Below are 16795 nucleotides of genomic sequence, written 5' to 3'. Positions count from 1 at the left end.
AGAAATAATTGAAATTTATGTTTTTCATTGTTGCAATAATTCGACAATCATAAACTTAATCATAACTTTGAAGTTGTAAAATTTAATAAGTGATTCAAGAGATCGTTTCTATTTTTATTTTACATCCAATAATTAACGATTTATTATGATTTTAGTAAAGAATACCAAATATGATATAATCCGAAATCGTGATACCTCAACTCTGTTTCACTCGTTTTTGTGTTTTTTTTTTTAATTCATTAAAAATTTAATGAATTTTCTAATTGCTTTCTTCTGTTATAATATTATTTCAATACCTAGCAGGATCAGATCGCTGTGCAAGTCTCATCTCAGGAAGAATAGAGTACGAAACTGCCGAACCGACTAATATAATTTCACGTACGTGAATATCTTATTGTTAGCATGTTCAAATATAAACAGTGTTTCGTTTTTAAACCAATTGTGCCAAAAATTGCGACACGCAAAAAAAAATTTTTTATCGATCTTTTAAGAGAAATAAAAATAAGATTTATACTTTTTAATATTAGCTAATATTAAGCATACTAAATATCCCATTTGGACTTGTAAACAATGATTTTAATCTTTACTACTTCATATTTATGTTAATCTGTATAATCTATTTATACAATATTTATAAATCAATGACATGTTTAATATATTCTAATTTATATATCTTATGTGTATTAACATTTAAATCAACATCAATTTGATTAAATTTGATTAAATTTCTACATTAATACACATTTTTAGAGATTAAAAGAATTTTGTTTGTCTGGTATAATTATAATTAATTATTGTCTATTCAAAATGCTATTAAAAAAAATATTTTGATATTGTTGCAAAGTTATTCAAAATATAAAAGAATTTAATTTTTTGTTGAATATATCTTATGAAAAAATTATATAGATATGTATTTGTTATATGTGTGAATATTTGAAAAAATATTGTAACGCTTATAAGAATTGAAAGTATATGTGTATACATATATTATATGTAGTTGTATAATATTATATATGGCTATTAGCACATTATTTATATATGATAAAAATTCTATTTTAATAACGAAATATTAATTGTTGATAACGTACTTAAAGATGTAATGAAAAATATGAACATCATTTTCTTTTTATTATTTTTTAATTCATTACAGTTTATATATTTAAAAAATGAAAAAAATATACATTGATATACATGCAAAATTTAAATAAAGAGAGATTTTTAACTAAGATATTTATTAAATTTTATTACGCATGTATAAAAGAAATATTGAATTAAAATTTATTTACATCTTTTTTAGCAATATGTATTAAATAGATTATGTACTTCATAGGATATAAGTTAAATTTTCGCGCCATCTGCATGTCAAAATTGAGATCAAAGAAACTTCCATGTGAGATATAAAAAGCCGGGTAACCGTCAGATTCTGACGTTATAAGAGAAAGTGCAGTTCTCTTGAAAAACTATTGGATCATTAACTTCTAATGAAATAGTTTAAAACAATTCTGATATCCTATTGATAAGGTTTGTGTTACATCTAGTTGCAATGTTGACATACTTTTTTTTATACGCAGTATCGTATGAAGAATATCAGCTATAGGTATGTACGTTTGCATCTGCAGTATATACATTTAACGTTAACAGAGCAAGAGTTGCATATGCCAAAAAGTTTTATGTAAGTTTTTATTATAAATCTATTGCATTATGTTCGAATGAGTATGGGGTCAAATAAGTTTTATTAATTAAGTATGAAACAGTTCCGTGATATCTTTCGCTACAATGTGATAAAAATTAAAAGATTTATTTATATCAATAGTTATTAAAGACAAGAATATCGTTAAAAAAGGAGGAAAAAAATACATAATAATAAAAAAAAAAACATAGTCGTATGATCTGATCGTAGTGTTTGATAAGTGACGGTTAAACTGTTCTAGTTTCAGACAACGGTTAAAATTGAATAAACTTATTTTTGTGATATCAGCAACAAAAATTTGATATTTCAGATTACCAGTTCATATGTAGTCAAGTAGAAATTAGTATCTCATATAAAACACAATGAACATACAACAAAGTACAGACTTGATTATATTTGTGACCCATGTCGAAGCAGAGGATGTATTTCTCAAAATCTGGGGTCAAGTTGATAAGAATTCTGCAACATGTGTAGAACGTATGATTTTACCTCTTGTTGAACAATTTGCTAGAAGTCAAGGCTGCGTTGGACCTCAGTTAGCCAATTTACGCATAAATGCCCTTTGCTGTGCTAGATTTCAAAATGAGGGGTATTACCGAGCAAAAGTCATTAATATACGTGCTGATGGTATGGTGGTTTTACAGTTTATTGACTATGGTAATATCGAAGTATTACCACCACAAGAAATACATTTATTGGAAAATATACCTGGCTCTGAGTCGTTGCAATCTTTTCCACCTGTGGCATTTGACTTTACGTTAATGCATATATTACCTATAAATAATGTTTGGGATAACAAAGTAATTGAGTCAATCAAAAAGACTCTATGGTACAATGAATATAAAATTTTAATTCATTCTGTGGTTAATAACCATCGTCTTATTAAACTTTGGTATAACAATGAGGACTTCAGTGAATTGTTAATTAAAAGACACATGGCAGTAAGAACAACGATGCAAGAAATGTTTAGGTATTTATTTTAGATCAATTTGTCAAAAATACATTTCATTTGGATTTTGATGGGACATTGGCTTTGTTATAACATAAAAACAATGGAAAAAATAAAAAGAAAGGTTGGTTGAACTGCAATGACTTAAAAAAAGATAACATTAAGTGTAATTTGTGGATAAATTAGTTTTCTTTGTAGAGTGTATCAGGATTTTTTCTAATCACTTTATGACATACAAAACCAAACAAGTAACTATAAACTATAAACATAAAAAATATAAAAATTAGATTTGGGTTGGTATTAATTTTATCCGTCGTAAGTATATGCTGATACGAAAATATAATTATAAACACACGAGTGGAATTCACTGTAACTAAGATAAAAATTAGATTTGGGTCAATGCGGTCTGTTTATATTTCCCGAAATGATTCACATATCGATATATTTTGGATTGCTAAAGTCGAAAATAAGCGTTATTTTTCTCAGAAATAAAGGATATTTGCAAAAGTACGAGCAATATCATTACAGTTAGTGAATTCCGCTCATATACATACGCTTATAATTGTACATTCTTATCAGTGTATGCGACAAATATCAATCCGAATCTAATTTTTATCTTTTTTATGTTTATAATTTATAATTTATAGTTGTTTTTTTGTTTGTATATTACAATGAAATCAGAAAAAAGTTCTAATACAATATTTGATGTACAAAAAAAATAGATCATGCATTAAAGTCATTGCGGTTAAACCGATCTTTTTTTTATTTTTTCTGTTTATTTTTACTGTTTATGTTGAAATAAAATGATTAAGAAAAGTCTCATCAAAATTCAAAGTGGAGTGGATATCTTTCAGCAAGTTAGCTTTGTTTTATTTTGATATTTATATTTTTTTTTTATTCGAAAAAAATAAAATATTTTTTTATATAATTTTATATTTTATTTAATTCTAAGATAAGAACATCAATTTTTATAATGTTTAAAAATACTGCTGTGAATTTTAATTTTTTATATATTGTCATAATTTGATTTATAAATCATTGATTAATTTAATAAATCAAATATTTTTAAATTTAAATTCAAAATAACACAAAATATCTTTTTTACTTTAAGCAAATATTATAAATATTAATTTTATTATAACTCGTGTAATTTTATAGGTCAAAATGCGTACAACAATCTCAAGTGCCAATATATCAACAAAGTAAATGTCTTATTAGTAATACTTGTGCAATGACACCAGTGCATGATGGAAATGAAATGCATGGATTTCCACGTAATGTTCCTTCATGTTGTGCAGCTCAAAAACATATGATGCAATCTTCTCTTCAAGAAGCTCTTGTATTTAAGTCTCGTGTTTTGGATGTTCCATCGAAACATGATGTATATGTTTCATTTGTAGAAGATGGTCCACATAAGTTTTCTGTACAACTTCAAAGTACTTCTCAGATATTAAGCATGCTCATGAGAGAAATTAATAGTCATCCTCTCGAACCATTACAAGAACCTCCTTTACCTGGTTCAGTATGTCTAGGTCGTTACACACAAGATAAAGTGTTATGTAGAGCTGTTGTAATGTCTGTTATGGAAAATAAGTGTAAACTTTACTATGTTGATTTTGGTCATACAGAAATATTACCATACACAGATATTTTCCAGTTACCACCTCATTTTATCAATCCCAGAGTGCTTTCTATTCGATTCACATTAAGTGGTGTGCATGAATTAAATGTTACGGATAAAATGAAAGAATATTTTAAACAAATAGTATCAGGAAAACTACTTGTTTTACACGTTCGCCCACCAGAAGGGCCACCTTTAGTGCAATATGGAGATTTATATGATGATGGAAAAAATATAAAAGACATTCTTAGACAAGCATTTCCAACTCTAACTATAGTATCATCTGTACATTCATCTTTTCATTCAGCATATCAAGAACCAAAAAAATTATCAAAAGGTGTAACAGAAATTGTTTACATTTCATTTGTGGAATCTTGTAGAAAATTTTTTGTACAAATTGAGAACTATATATCATCTCTTGAATTAATAATGAATAGTTTAGCAGATTTTTGTACAACTGCACCAACTTTAAGCTTAGCACAGCTAAAGATTGGTCTTCCTTGTGCTGCTTTATATGATAATCAATGGTGAGTTGTATAAATAATTATTTATATTAATATATATTAGTTATGGTTATATTTATATAATATATTTTCTTATAATTACTAGGTATAGAGCACAAATTCTAGACATAAATGCAGATAATATAAAGGTTTTATATGTTGATTATGGAAATGAAGAAATAGTAACTTTAATGTCTCTTCGTTTGATTCGTGATGATTTGGTTAAAAAATTACCAGCTCAAGCTATAAAATGTACTTTAAATGATTGGGAACTACTTCCATGTTCCGAAGAAATTCAGAATCAGTTTGAATTGTTGACTTTGGAGAAACGTTTACATTTAAGAGTTGTAGATGTAACTTTAGATGGTATAATGGTAGATTTGTATGGACCCGAGCAGAACAAGAATATTAAGTCTCAAATGTTGAATCTGATTGAAAATGAAGAGAAAATAATAAGAAAGTCATTAAATTATCAAAATGTAGAAAATCAACACTCTACTAAAATGGCTTCAAAAATTGATCAGAGGTATCTATTTTTTTTTTATTTATAATAATTCAACTTGTTTATAATAATCCAACAAAAATTTATTCATTTTATACGTATATTTTAAATATATTAAAAAACAATTTACTGCGTCACAGGTCTTATATAAAACTGCCAATGAATTTGGTACAACAATGGAAAAATGAAATAAATATAAAAGCAATACGGTAAAGTTAATAACACTAAAGTTAGAAAAGCTTTAAAACAGTTGAATTTTTTAAGCATTAAATAATTATTTTGAAAGGAAAAAATATAATTTTATATTAATTTCAAGTTTAAATTAAATTAATTAATTCTGTTTTTTTAAATCTATGATTATTTGAGTTGCAAGAATGGAGTTTTATTTATAACGCTTTTATATTTAATGTATCATAAACAATTCCCTAACCTGCGAACAGCTGACCACAAATAGTAACTTGCAGACCAATATCAAAATTTTTTATCTGCTCTGAATCTGAATTTTTAAGTATTAAGAATTTAAGAATGCTTATAATATTATGTAAATATTTTATAATTATGTGAACATCTATGTGCCACAGTGACCGCGTTCGCTGAGCGAGTTAATTATATGATATATATACTAAAGTTTTTAATAAAATTTCATGTTTTATTTTAGATTTACATTTTTTTATTTTCACAGTTGCTTATAAAAATCAAGTCATTTTACATTTTAAAAGCTTTGTTAGTGTTTAATTTAGAGTTTAAATTAATAATCATGTAAATATAGTAATATTAATATAATTATATTTATTGTTTTGATATCTTGTGGAAAAAATAACAATAATTGATGAATTATTTTTAGATTTATATATAGGAAGATATAAATATATTTTTCATGCTAATTTATTTTTACTTTTAAACTAAGATATTTATATTTTAGTGAAGATACAAATAAATGGCATAAAAAAAATCAATCGGAATTGAAATGGGCTCAAATGCATGATAATGTCCAAGAAAAGAATAAGTTTAAAACTTGGAAAAATGAATCAAATGAAAGTAACAATTGGAATGCAAAATGGAATGATAAACATGATTATAATGACTCATTTAAAAGTGGAAAAGGTACTAAAGGTAGTAAAAATAAAATATGGGGATCAGTTAAAAGTCATTCTTCTGATAAAAATTGGAGCGATAGAGATTCAGATACATCATCTAAAGGTAGTGGCAAACATGGAAAAAGTAGTGTCAATCGTGGTAGTTCTAAGCATGAAAGTATTTCTGGGAGAACGCAAAGTAACAAATTTAATGATAGAAATAATGATGGAAATTATAAGAGCGGGAAAAGAGAAACAAATAGTAAGTCTTTTTTAGCGCAGGTGAAAAATATTTTGTTTATACGTATACCTTTGTATTTAAGTTTTTAAAAAAATATACTAATTATTAATAGGTAACTCTTATCATGGCAATAAAATTAAAGAAAGGAAAGGACAAGGATATAGGTTAACACAAAACAAGGTAAATTAGTATTAATATTTCTGTGCTTCATTTTTCAAACTTAAATATGACATAAATAAGATTGATTAATTTTTAAAGTATAAATGATAGAAATAAATGCTGTTCAAATGCTTCTAATGCTCAGATAAATAATACTCAGAAAAATAAAAAATGTTTATCAAATACGATAAATAATCAATTTAGATTTAGTTAATTTAATGCATAGTAATTTATTTTAAATTATAATTATAATTTGTTAGGCAGAAATATTTAATCTTTTCGCTATGATGGTCCTGCGCGAATGCGCTATCGCGGTACGAAGCAATCCTAATTTATTTTTATAGCTTTTAGAGCTTATTTTTATTAAAGTTAAGAATAAATGTAAAATTTTATTGGGTGACTAAAATCCTCAGTAGTAAACAGTATCAGACATTAACTGACTATAGTCATCGGTAATAGCCAATGAGCATTAGTCGTTTGGTGAATATAGTGACCAATAGTACACAATGAGTGTACACAACGTCAGACTATACTATGACGCTATTAGAATAGCATCAGTTTAGTAGCAAACGGCGGCTAATACAGAAGTGAAAAGGTTAAAAATATTTTATTATATTTTGTTATAAATTCTTTAGGTCTTATAGTATTAATATTAATTATATATTAAGTATTAATATATAAAATATAAATTATGTACTATGAATATATTATTAAACATATTTCATTGATAGTTTATAAGCTAAACAATATTATCTAATATTATGGTTCTTATTAATTTTAAGGAATTATCATTTCTTCTTTCGTTATATTATTTTATTTCTCTTTTTGATTATTATACTGTGAGTTGAGAAATCATACTTATATTGAATATCAGTATTATGTTAGTAGGTATTTTCTTTTAGTAAATTGATTAAAGAAGTTTTTAAATTCAATATTAAAATTGTTCAATATATGAATAACATTATGTATTATCTTTGTGAAAGTGTTTGGTCTAATATGATCTCTAGTAAAAAGTCTAATATGATCTCTAGAGTAAAAAATATTTGAAAAAAACTTAATAAAGTTTTAATTTTTGATACAGAATTGTAAGATTAATTAATTGTTAATTAAATTATGAAATTTTTTTTAATTTTTAGTCAGACATCGTCAATTTTGTCTTTGGTGAAGAAGAACAAAAACGTAATACAATGAAAAGTAAAACTGAATTTCATATTGTACGCCCTGTCGTAACTATTGGAACTAGAAAAACTTGTGAAGTAGTTTTTACAAATAGTCTGTCTGACTTCTTTATACAGTTTAATGATTATACTGCTTTAGATTCTATGATGGAACGTATTGCATTAATATATGAAACTGGTGGAGAGTTAATAAAAAAATCTGATGCATTGTGTGGCACTTACTGTATTGCTCAATATTCAGATCTAAAATGGTATAGAGCTGTGATCAAATCCACTGAAGAAAATAATGCAATTATACAATTTATAGATTATGGCAATACGGAAACAGTTGAATTGAATAAAATTAAATCTATGCAGAAAGAATTTTTGGAACTTCCAATACAAGCTGTGCATTGTAAACTATTTGGAATAAAGAATAATCTTGACACAGACAAAACAAGAATTTTTGAACATACAGTTTTTCGCAAAATATTAGAAGCTGAATTTATAACAGAAGAAAATGATATATACAGTATTTTATTAAAAGAAGCTATTGATCCAACAAATACTTATATAAATCAAGAGTTTTGTGAAAATATTGATTTAGTTAAAGCAAAGGAAGAAATAATGTCTAACAGAATAACTACTTTTAATATAACACAATTTAACAAACCTGATTATATACCTTTGGATGCTAAGTGGACTACAATTTCATATACACCTGAAACTAGAAAAGATGTGATTATTACATGGTTTATAAATCCTAATAACTTTTATTGTCAAATACTTGACAATGAAAATGAATTTAGAACTATGATGAATGAAATTCAAAAGATATATATTGATAGAGAACCAGTTTCGCATACATTACAGGTAATTACTTGATTTAGATGATTACATATAAATTTCTGTGCACTAAATATATCATAAATAAATTGTTATAATTACTTTTAGGTTGGATCTCCAGTAATAGCAATATTTTCTGATGATGGAGCTCTTTATCGTGCAGAAGTTATTGAATTAAATAAATTAAATGGTCATCTTATTCAATACATAGATTTTGGAAATAGTGCTATAGTTGATCCTCAAAATATTTATGCTGTAGAAAGAAAATTAATGCATCTTCCAAAACAAGCTTTCCAGTGTTCATTGTTTAATATTGCTCCATTGAGTGGTTTAGATTGGTCTGAAGTAAATACAGAAGCGATTGATAATTGTTTTAATGCTGAAAACTATGAATGTTTTTTTCATAATATAAAAAATAATAAATACTTAATATCATTAATTAGTAATGGAAAAGACGTAGCTAACATGTTAGTTGAACAAAATCTAGCATCATTCAACTCAAAAACTCAAATAAATGCTGACGTTGAAGGTGAGATAATTTTATGTAACTTACAACTTTTTAATTTTTAGAAATAATATTAAATAATTAATTTTTTTTAAAGCACACAAAAGAATTTTAAGTGAAAAATACTAAATGAATTCTTTTATAATAATTTTTTACATGTGATAATATAATTGTTTTATTTTATATAAGTTTATAAGTGTTTTATTTTATTTAACAAAAATACAATTTATTATACTTTAGAATTTGTTATTACAATTTTATATATAAAATAACATATGAATGTTAATAATACAAATATCACAAAAATTACAAAACATATAATTCTATCTTAATTTGCTTTTTGGAGAAAATTTATATGTTTCATGAAAAAAATATAGTGTAAAAAATGATTAAACATATTTAAATATGTTTAATTTTAATAATAATTTAAAAGTATATAATGTATGGTATTACATCATTTTCAGAAAACAATACTTCAACACCAATTTCATATGATATAGAGACTGTGGATATAAATCTTTTAAAAGGTCAAACACTTAGAGCAAAAATTTCAAGTGTTGATCTAAGTGCATCAAAATTCTATATTCAAATACCTTCAGCTACTAAATGTGAAAATATAATTAATACATATATGGCTGGCAAAGATCCTGAGGTACGTTTCATACACATACAGATATATTTAATTATATTACTAAATAAAAATATGTCTAGTAATTGTGCTGTCTATAATTACACCTATAATATAGAAAGGTTTATTTTATTCTTGATACATAGAGATTGCTAATATGTAAAAATTATCATATAATAAATTTAATTTATGAAATATTGAAATATTAAATTTAATGCAAATTTGTATTTATATTAATTATTTATTAGTAAAAAATATGATCTTTCTAAATTCAGTCAAAATATTAAAAATTGTAAGAAAAATATTTAAATAGAAAATATTTTATATAAAATTATATTTATAATATTATAATATAATTTAAATAATATTTTAATAATTAATATAATATAATTAAATAATTTAAAAATATTTTAATACATGAATTACAATTCATAAATGTATTGATACATTTTATATATGATTATTATTAATATTTATGACAATAATTGATTAATTGTAATAGTTTAATTACAATTGCAATTACTTTTTTTATTATATACTTTTAATAATATCATGATACTAATTCTCCAACTAACAATTGTTATAAAAAAGTGAGACAGTTAAAATAGTAATGCAATACTAATCTTCATTATTCTAATTATGTGTATGTCTCATGCATTTCATTGCACGATGTATGGTATTAATAACTTAATCAAAGTAAAATCTTTCCTGTGTCTATATCGTTCTACTATTGAATTATATATTAAGTGTATTTAATAACTTTATACATTTATCATAAATAATAATCCCTGCCATTTTGCATTTTGATTATAAGTTCTGAATAAAATATTTTATAAAATAATAGAGGTAAGTTTATGTATAATCATTAATCAAATTATGTATATTCATTATTTATTATTAGAGTACTTAAAAGAAATAAATATATAAAATAATGTATAAAAGATATATAAAAATATATAAAATACAAAATTTATTTAGAAAATTTTATTCTATCTTTTAACATTTTGTTTATTTTTAAAATTTTTATATTCTTTTACAGAAATAAATATTTAGATATCTAAATATTTTCATTATTTATTTCTAATTAAATAATTAATCTACTTAATTGTGTAATACATTTGCAATTTATTATATTAATAAAATCAAATATATAATTCCTTTCTATTATATCTAACATTGCATGCTACGTTCTGTAATATTTCTTATAGATTGAATATATGTATTTAATAATTTAAAAAATTTGCAGTATTTTGATACTAATCAAAATAAGATTATTTAACGAATAATTTAAATATAAATTTTTTGTTTCTATAAAAAATTGATCCAAAAATTATTTTTATTAAAAATCATCAAAAACAGTATGAATCTAATAACACCATAATAATTTGTAAAATTAAACTTTCTTATATATAAAATAAATTAAATAAATTTACAACATTGGATAAGGATAAGTATAACAATGGCAGGTGATGCAACGATTATCAATCCATGAGATATGCCTAGGCACAGGTTGTTTGGTTTGTTCAAATGGAGTTTGGAGACGAGCAGTAATCAGTAGCCATTCACAATCCACAGGCTGTTATGTTAAATTCATTGATACTGGAGCATGTGATGAAATTTTCTCAAATAGTGTGAGTTTTTCAATGAAAAGAAAAAGTGAGATCATTTAAGTGCTAGATTCAATTTATGCATATATAGTATAATATTGCTAGGAGTAGAAGTTACTTAATACCATACTTGCTGCATTGAAGAATATTAATACAATGATTCAATTCATTTTAGTGAATTAAATACTTTTTATTCATGTTAAAAGATTATTAGTTTCTTAGGCACAAATCTAAATTAATATTGTATTGCTTGAGTACAGGGTACTTAATTATTTAAATGATTTAATACAATATATTACTATAATAAAAACATCTTGCTTTTACTTCATTCTTATTTAATAAAAATTTTCAGTTATTAATATAACTAATTAATTTAGATACTAGCTTTACCAGGAGAGCTTTCAGTAATGCAAAATCAAGCAATTGAATGTATCCTTTTAAACAAGACAGATTATTCAATACTAGAATATTATGTGGGAGAAGAAATGATTATACACGTGGATGAAATTGACAATAATAGGTAAATTTAATTTTCACTTTTTTATAAATTGTTATTCAAATATTTTTCTAGTAATGAACAGACTATACTTTTGTTTCATATTTTCTTAAAATTCAAAGAAATTAACAATGCAAATGTAAAAAATACCATAATACTACTTTAATAAGTGAAAACGAAATCTTTTGTTTTCAGTCAAAGTTTGTATTAATAAATAATTGCTGTGTTAATGTAAATAGTACTACTACTAATGGTTCTGTAAAATTTTTATTGAGAAAAACTATTTACTTAATTGCTTAATTAAGTGAATTAAGGTTCACTTAATTGACCAGTATTACAATATGGTCATCAACTAGCTTAATTATATAATTTTATTAATTTTCTTTTTTTATTTTTATTTTTGCAGATTTATTGTAAAAGTATTTCGCGAAAATGGTATGGAAATAGATGCTGGGGATTTCTATGAACTAGTGTCGCCAATATGTCCAATGCTTATTCTAAGTTCTACTCATAAAGTATCAGTGTCATATGCAGATCATTCTGCTAATATCTGGTTAAAACGTAATGCAGAACATACTTTACAGAAGCATTTAACAGAAGCACTTGATCAGTATTATTCTAATCCCGAAAGTTATTTCAACCAAAAGTTATTGTACCCGAAACCGGATATTTTGTGCGCAGTTAAAGGCCTGGATGGTCACTGGTATCGAGCTAAGATACTAACATGTGATCCTGAAACTTATGTAAATTTCATTGATTATGGCTGTAATGAAAAAATTAAAAATAGTGACATACGATTAAGACAGTTAGCTCCACACTTTCATACACCATATCAGTTAGCTATTAATGCATCATTACCGGTAGTGCTTAATGGTACAGTGGCTGAACAATTAGATATATTAAAAAATCATTTATTTAACAAAGATCTTACCGCCGTTTTTCATTATATCGACAAAAAATGGATAGTAGAATTATTACACGATGGAGAAAAAATTAGTGATAAGTTCCGTTCTCTTAATTTAACATCAGAACAGAAAATACCTGGAATGAAAGAACCTCAAATCCATAATATGACAATCGGTTGTAAATATAATGTATCTGTATCTCACATGGATTCACCTAGTCAGTTCTGGCTTCAACATGCAGATGATGCCACAGACCTTTTTAATAATCAAAATGCACTTCAAGATCAAGTATCCACATTTTTAGAAATAGATGGAATATTGGAAGAAGGAAGTTTGTGTGTTGCTGTATATACTATAGATAATTTATGGTATAGAGCGCAGGTACTCGATGCTGATGAAGATATTACAACTGTTCGATTTATCGATTATGGAAATACAGATGTCATTGACAATAAATCCGGAAATATTCGACAGATACCAGATTCATGGAGAGAAATAAAAGAATATGCAGTTAAATGCAGATTAGATGTTATTCCTGTAGACTCAGAAGATTGGAACGTTACAACTTGTGAAAAATTTGAAAATTTAATAACATCTGCTAAATCTTTACAAGCCCTGGTAATAGCAAACAGTGTTCCAAAACGAGTAGACTTGTTAATAGATGATAAAAGTGTTAGTGAAGCATTAGTTGGCAACCATCATGCAGTAAAGATTCATACAGAGGAAGAATTAATCGATGAAATAATTGATCTAGAATTGGATCCCTATTCTGCTTTTGTAAGCCATATTAACTCTCCAAATGAGTTCTGGGTTCAAGAAGAAAAGTCTGTTGGTGATTTAGAAATTATGACTGATAGATTTATTGTGGCACATATGTTTCCCAAAGTAGATGAAATTAAAGAAAATTTATTATGTGTTGCTAAATATCCTGACGATGAATGTTGGTATAGAGCACGCGTTGTATCACACAGTGATAATGCTATACGAGTTATATATATCGATTATGGAAATTCAGCTACCTCAAACGAAATACGTGCTATACCGCCAGATCTTGCAGATATACCTCCTCTATCGAGAAAATGTCGTTTAGTTATGCCAGAGGGAATTACAGAATGGTCAGAAAAGGCTTGTGAAGAATTTATAACATTAGCGGCTGATGGAGCAACTATATTTTTGTTAGATGTAATCGAAGAAGATGAAACATCATTGGTAAAATTAACATTAGATGGTAAAAATGTGACAGATATACTTGCAAATTTCTGTGAACGTTACCTACCAATTATAGAAGAACGATTACCTCCTTTGGGTGAAGAAAATTCACCAAATGTATTTGTTAGTCGTATCAATTCACCTGATGAATTCTGGATTCAAACAGAAACTAGCGAAACAGACTTAGATACAATGTTTGAAAAATTAGAAGCAGCACCTAGTTTCCTTCCATTAAGTACATTTGAAATTGGCACTATTTGTGCTGCAAAATATTCAGAAGATGGTCAATGGTATAGGGCACAAATTCTTTCACATTCTGAAGAAGGTACTAAAGTTCTGTATATAGATTATGGCAATACAGAGATTACAAATGAAACACGAATATTACCAACAGATATTATAAATATTCCTCCTTTAGCGAAATGTTGCGCTCTACAAAAACCAGATAATATAATTTTTTGGCCTTCGGGTGCTTGCAAATTATTCAAAGAGCTTGCTACTGAAGAAACAATGTTTCAGTTTGAGATTCTTGATAATAGGTACCCTGTTTGTGTTAAATTAAATCTTAATGGAAGAGATGTTGTTGATATTTTAATGGAAAATATATCCGAAGATGCTACAATAGAAAAAGAAAATCTGTATAATGATATTAATGATGAAAGTAATGCAGAAACAGAAGAAACAAAAGTAAATGAAACCAAGAAAGAAGAACAAGACGAAGATATGAACAGATTTAAGGAATATACTGAAAATCAAAATCAAGAAATAAAAGAAAACACAGATAACTCATATCTGGATACTAATTATGCTGTAGAACTTACTGTAGATGAAATAGTTCAAAATATGAAAGTGGATGAACAAGAAGAAGATGAAGATACATTTAATAGTCATAATCACACTATTGAAATGTCTGACAAAAATAACAGTGACGAAACAATGGAAAGTTTTAATGAATTAGAAACACAAACTGAAATAGAGACATTTAGTGATAAGAATGAAATAAAAGAAATTGAGACGCTAAAAGGAGACAATAAAACACACACTGAAATAAAAGATGTGAATGACGAAGTTTCATCAACTACAATTAAAGAAGTAGCAGAAGATTTTAAACAATTGGAAACACAAGTGGAAACAGAGATATATAGTCACAAAAATGAAATGAAAGAAATTGATACAGAAAAAAATAAAATACATGCTGAAATAAAAGATGTAAATGAAGAAAATTTATCAATCACAATAAAAGAAATAGCAGAAGATTTTAAACAATTGGAAACACAAGCGGAAACAGAGATATGTAGTCACAAAAATGAAATGAAAGAAATTGATATAGAAAAAAATAAAATACATGCTGAAATAAAAGATGTAAACGAAGAAAATTTATCAATCACAATAAAAGAAATAGCAGAAGATTTTAAACAATTGGAAATACAAGTTGAAACTGGGTCATATAATTATGAAAATGAAACGCAAGCTATTGAAATAGATACAGAAAAAAATAAAATAAAAGGTGAAATAGAAGGTGTAAATGAAAAGGTTTCATTAAATACAACAGAAGAGGTACCATTGAATACAATTTTAGATTCTCCAGGTATTAAAAATGAGTTAGAAGATCTTACAAAAAAACAAGATATAGATGAAATAGAAATATATGAATCAAGTATTGATGAAAACAAAGAATATGATAAAGACTGTATTACACAAGATACTAATGAAGCAAATGCTGATGTAACGGACCCTAAAAATTGTTCTGATATAAACAGTGTGAATGAAAAGGTATCTTCAAATTTAAACTCTACAGAAATAACAAGCAACGAATCTAAGGTTACTGATATAAAAAATGATAATCCAATAATTATAGTGACAGTTTATGAAGAGGGTAAAAGAAACGATAATATAGAAAAATTTTTACATCTTGAAAATGCTCCTACAACATCAGAATAATTATATATAAAGACTGATCATGTATTTCAATGTTATTTGTAAATAACACTAAAATTATTACTTCAAAACGTCATTTGTTTTTCTAAAGAGATCTGTATTTAATTTAATACTGTTTGTCCATGTGAATATTTCACTTATAAAATATAAAAATTTATTAGAAAGAGAACACAGAGAACAATATTAAAGTGTGCTTTTACTTTAAAAAAGAATTTTTCAGTAAATAAGAGACAACATTCCTAAACATATATTACAGCTTTAAATATAAAAAAAATTAAAATGTAAAACATTATTTTTAGTTTTATTTTTTATCTTTTTATTGCATAATTACAGTAATTTGTATTGTTTGATTATATTAAATTTTTTTATATTATGAAATAAATTACTCTTATAAAAAGTGATAATGGAATATTGTTACAATAATTACAATACATTGCTTTTTAATTACAGTATAATTTTGTGGTGCTTTGCCAAAAAATAGTAAAAAATATACTTAATATATAATAATTTAAAACTGTTTTTCTGTTTTAATATAACATATTCTAACATAAAATAAAAAACAGGTCAATAGATTCTCAAAAATATATTTAGTTATATTAATTAAATATATATAGTTACCAAATAATTATTTAAAAATTCATATATAATTTTAATGTAACATGTCAAAATTATATAAATTTGTATACTTTAAAATACTCTGAATTATTCTGAATAGATTTTCAATTATTACTAGATATTTATGTAATCTCTATATTTAATTTTT

At 25.1% G+C, this 16795-nt stretch overlaps 2 protein-coding genes across 10 annotated transcripts in view; both read left to right on the top strand.

Moving 5' to 3' along the window:
* LOC122538566 (E3 ubiquitin-protein ligase RNF146) overlaps positions 1 to 654 on the top strand; it is a 4107-nt gene extending 3453 nt beyond the window's left edge. Inside the window, exon 5 of one of the 2 annotated variants that reach the window (XM_043672763.1) lies at positions 304 to 654. In XM_043672763.1, coding sequence (XP_043528698.1) covers positions 304 to 342 — 39 coding nt within the window. In that variant the 3' untranslated portion in view covers positions 343 to 654. Of the gene's footprint in view, positions 1 to 300 lie in introns of both variants that reach the window. The other variant, XM_043672762.1, reaches the window with a different exon arrangement.
* Positions 655 to 1402: 748 nt separating this feature from the next.
* Positions 1403 to 16572, top strand: LOC122538555 (tudor domain-containing 6-like). 8 transcript variants are annotated; one of them, XM_043672743.1, is made up of 14 exons: positions 1403 to 1672; positions 2001 to 2660; positions 3798 to 4787; positions 4870 to 5289; positions 5406 to 5474; positions 6188 to 6603; positions 6695 to 6762; positions 7878 to 8771; positions 8853 to 9273; positions 9714 to 9901; positions 11344 to 11508; positions 11862 to 12004; positions 12387 to 15844; positions 15893 to 16572. In XM_043672743.1, exons 2-14 carry the CDS (start codon positions 2053 to 2055, stop codon positions 16033 to 16035), a joined length of 7983 nt encoding a protein of 2660 aa, XP_043528678.1. In that variant the 5' UTR covers positions 1403 to 1672; positions 2001 to 2052; the 3' UTR covers positions 16036 to 16572. The 8 variants fall into 8 exon arrangements, with proteins under 8 accessions (XP_043528678.1, XP_043528677.1, XP_043528676.1 ...); XM_043672742.1 differs by having other exon boundaries at positions 1404 to 1672; positions 9717 to 9901; positions 12387 to 16571; XM_043672741.1 differs by having other exon boundaries at positions 1405 to 1597; positions 12387 to 16571.
* Positions 16573 to 16795: the final 223 nt, after the last annotated feature.

Source organism: Frieseomelitta varia, unplaced genomic scaffold (assembly GCF_011392965.1).
Source record: "Frieseomelitta varia isolate USP_RPSP 00005682 unplaced genomic scaffold, Fvar_1.2 scaffold_167, whole genome shotgun sequence".
NCBI classification, from domain to species: Eukaryota; Metazoa; Arthropoda; class Insecta; order Hymenoptera; family Apidae; genus Frieseomelitta; species Frieseomelitta varia.
This window is presented reverse-complemented; position numbering and strand designations above follow the sequence as displayed.

Excerpts from the sequence above, each read along its gene's own strand:
- LOC122538555 (XM_043672741.1), top strand. The coding sequence starts at position 2,053 with ATGAACATACAACAAAGTACAGACTTGATTATATTTGTGACCCATGTC. Across the intron at positions 4,788-4,869 it reads GCTTTATATGATAATCAATG|GTATAGAGCACAAATTCTAG; the intron begins GTGAGTTGTATA and ends TATAATTACTAG. Across the intron at positions 11,509-11,861 it reads ATGAAATTTTCTCAAATAGT|ATACTAGCTTTACCAGGAGA; the intron begins GTGAGTTTTTCA and ends TAATTAATTTAG.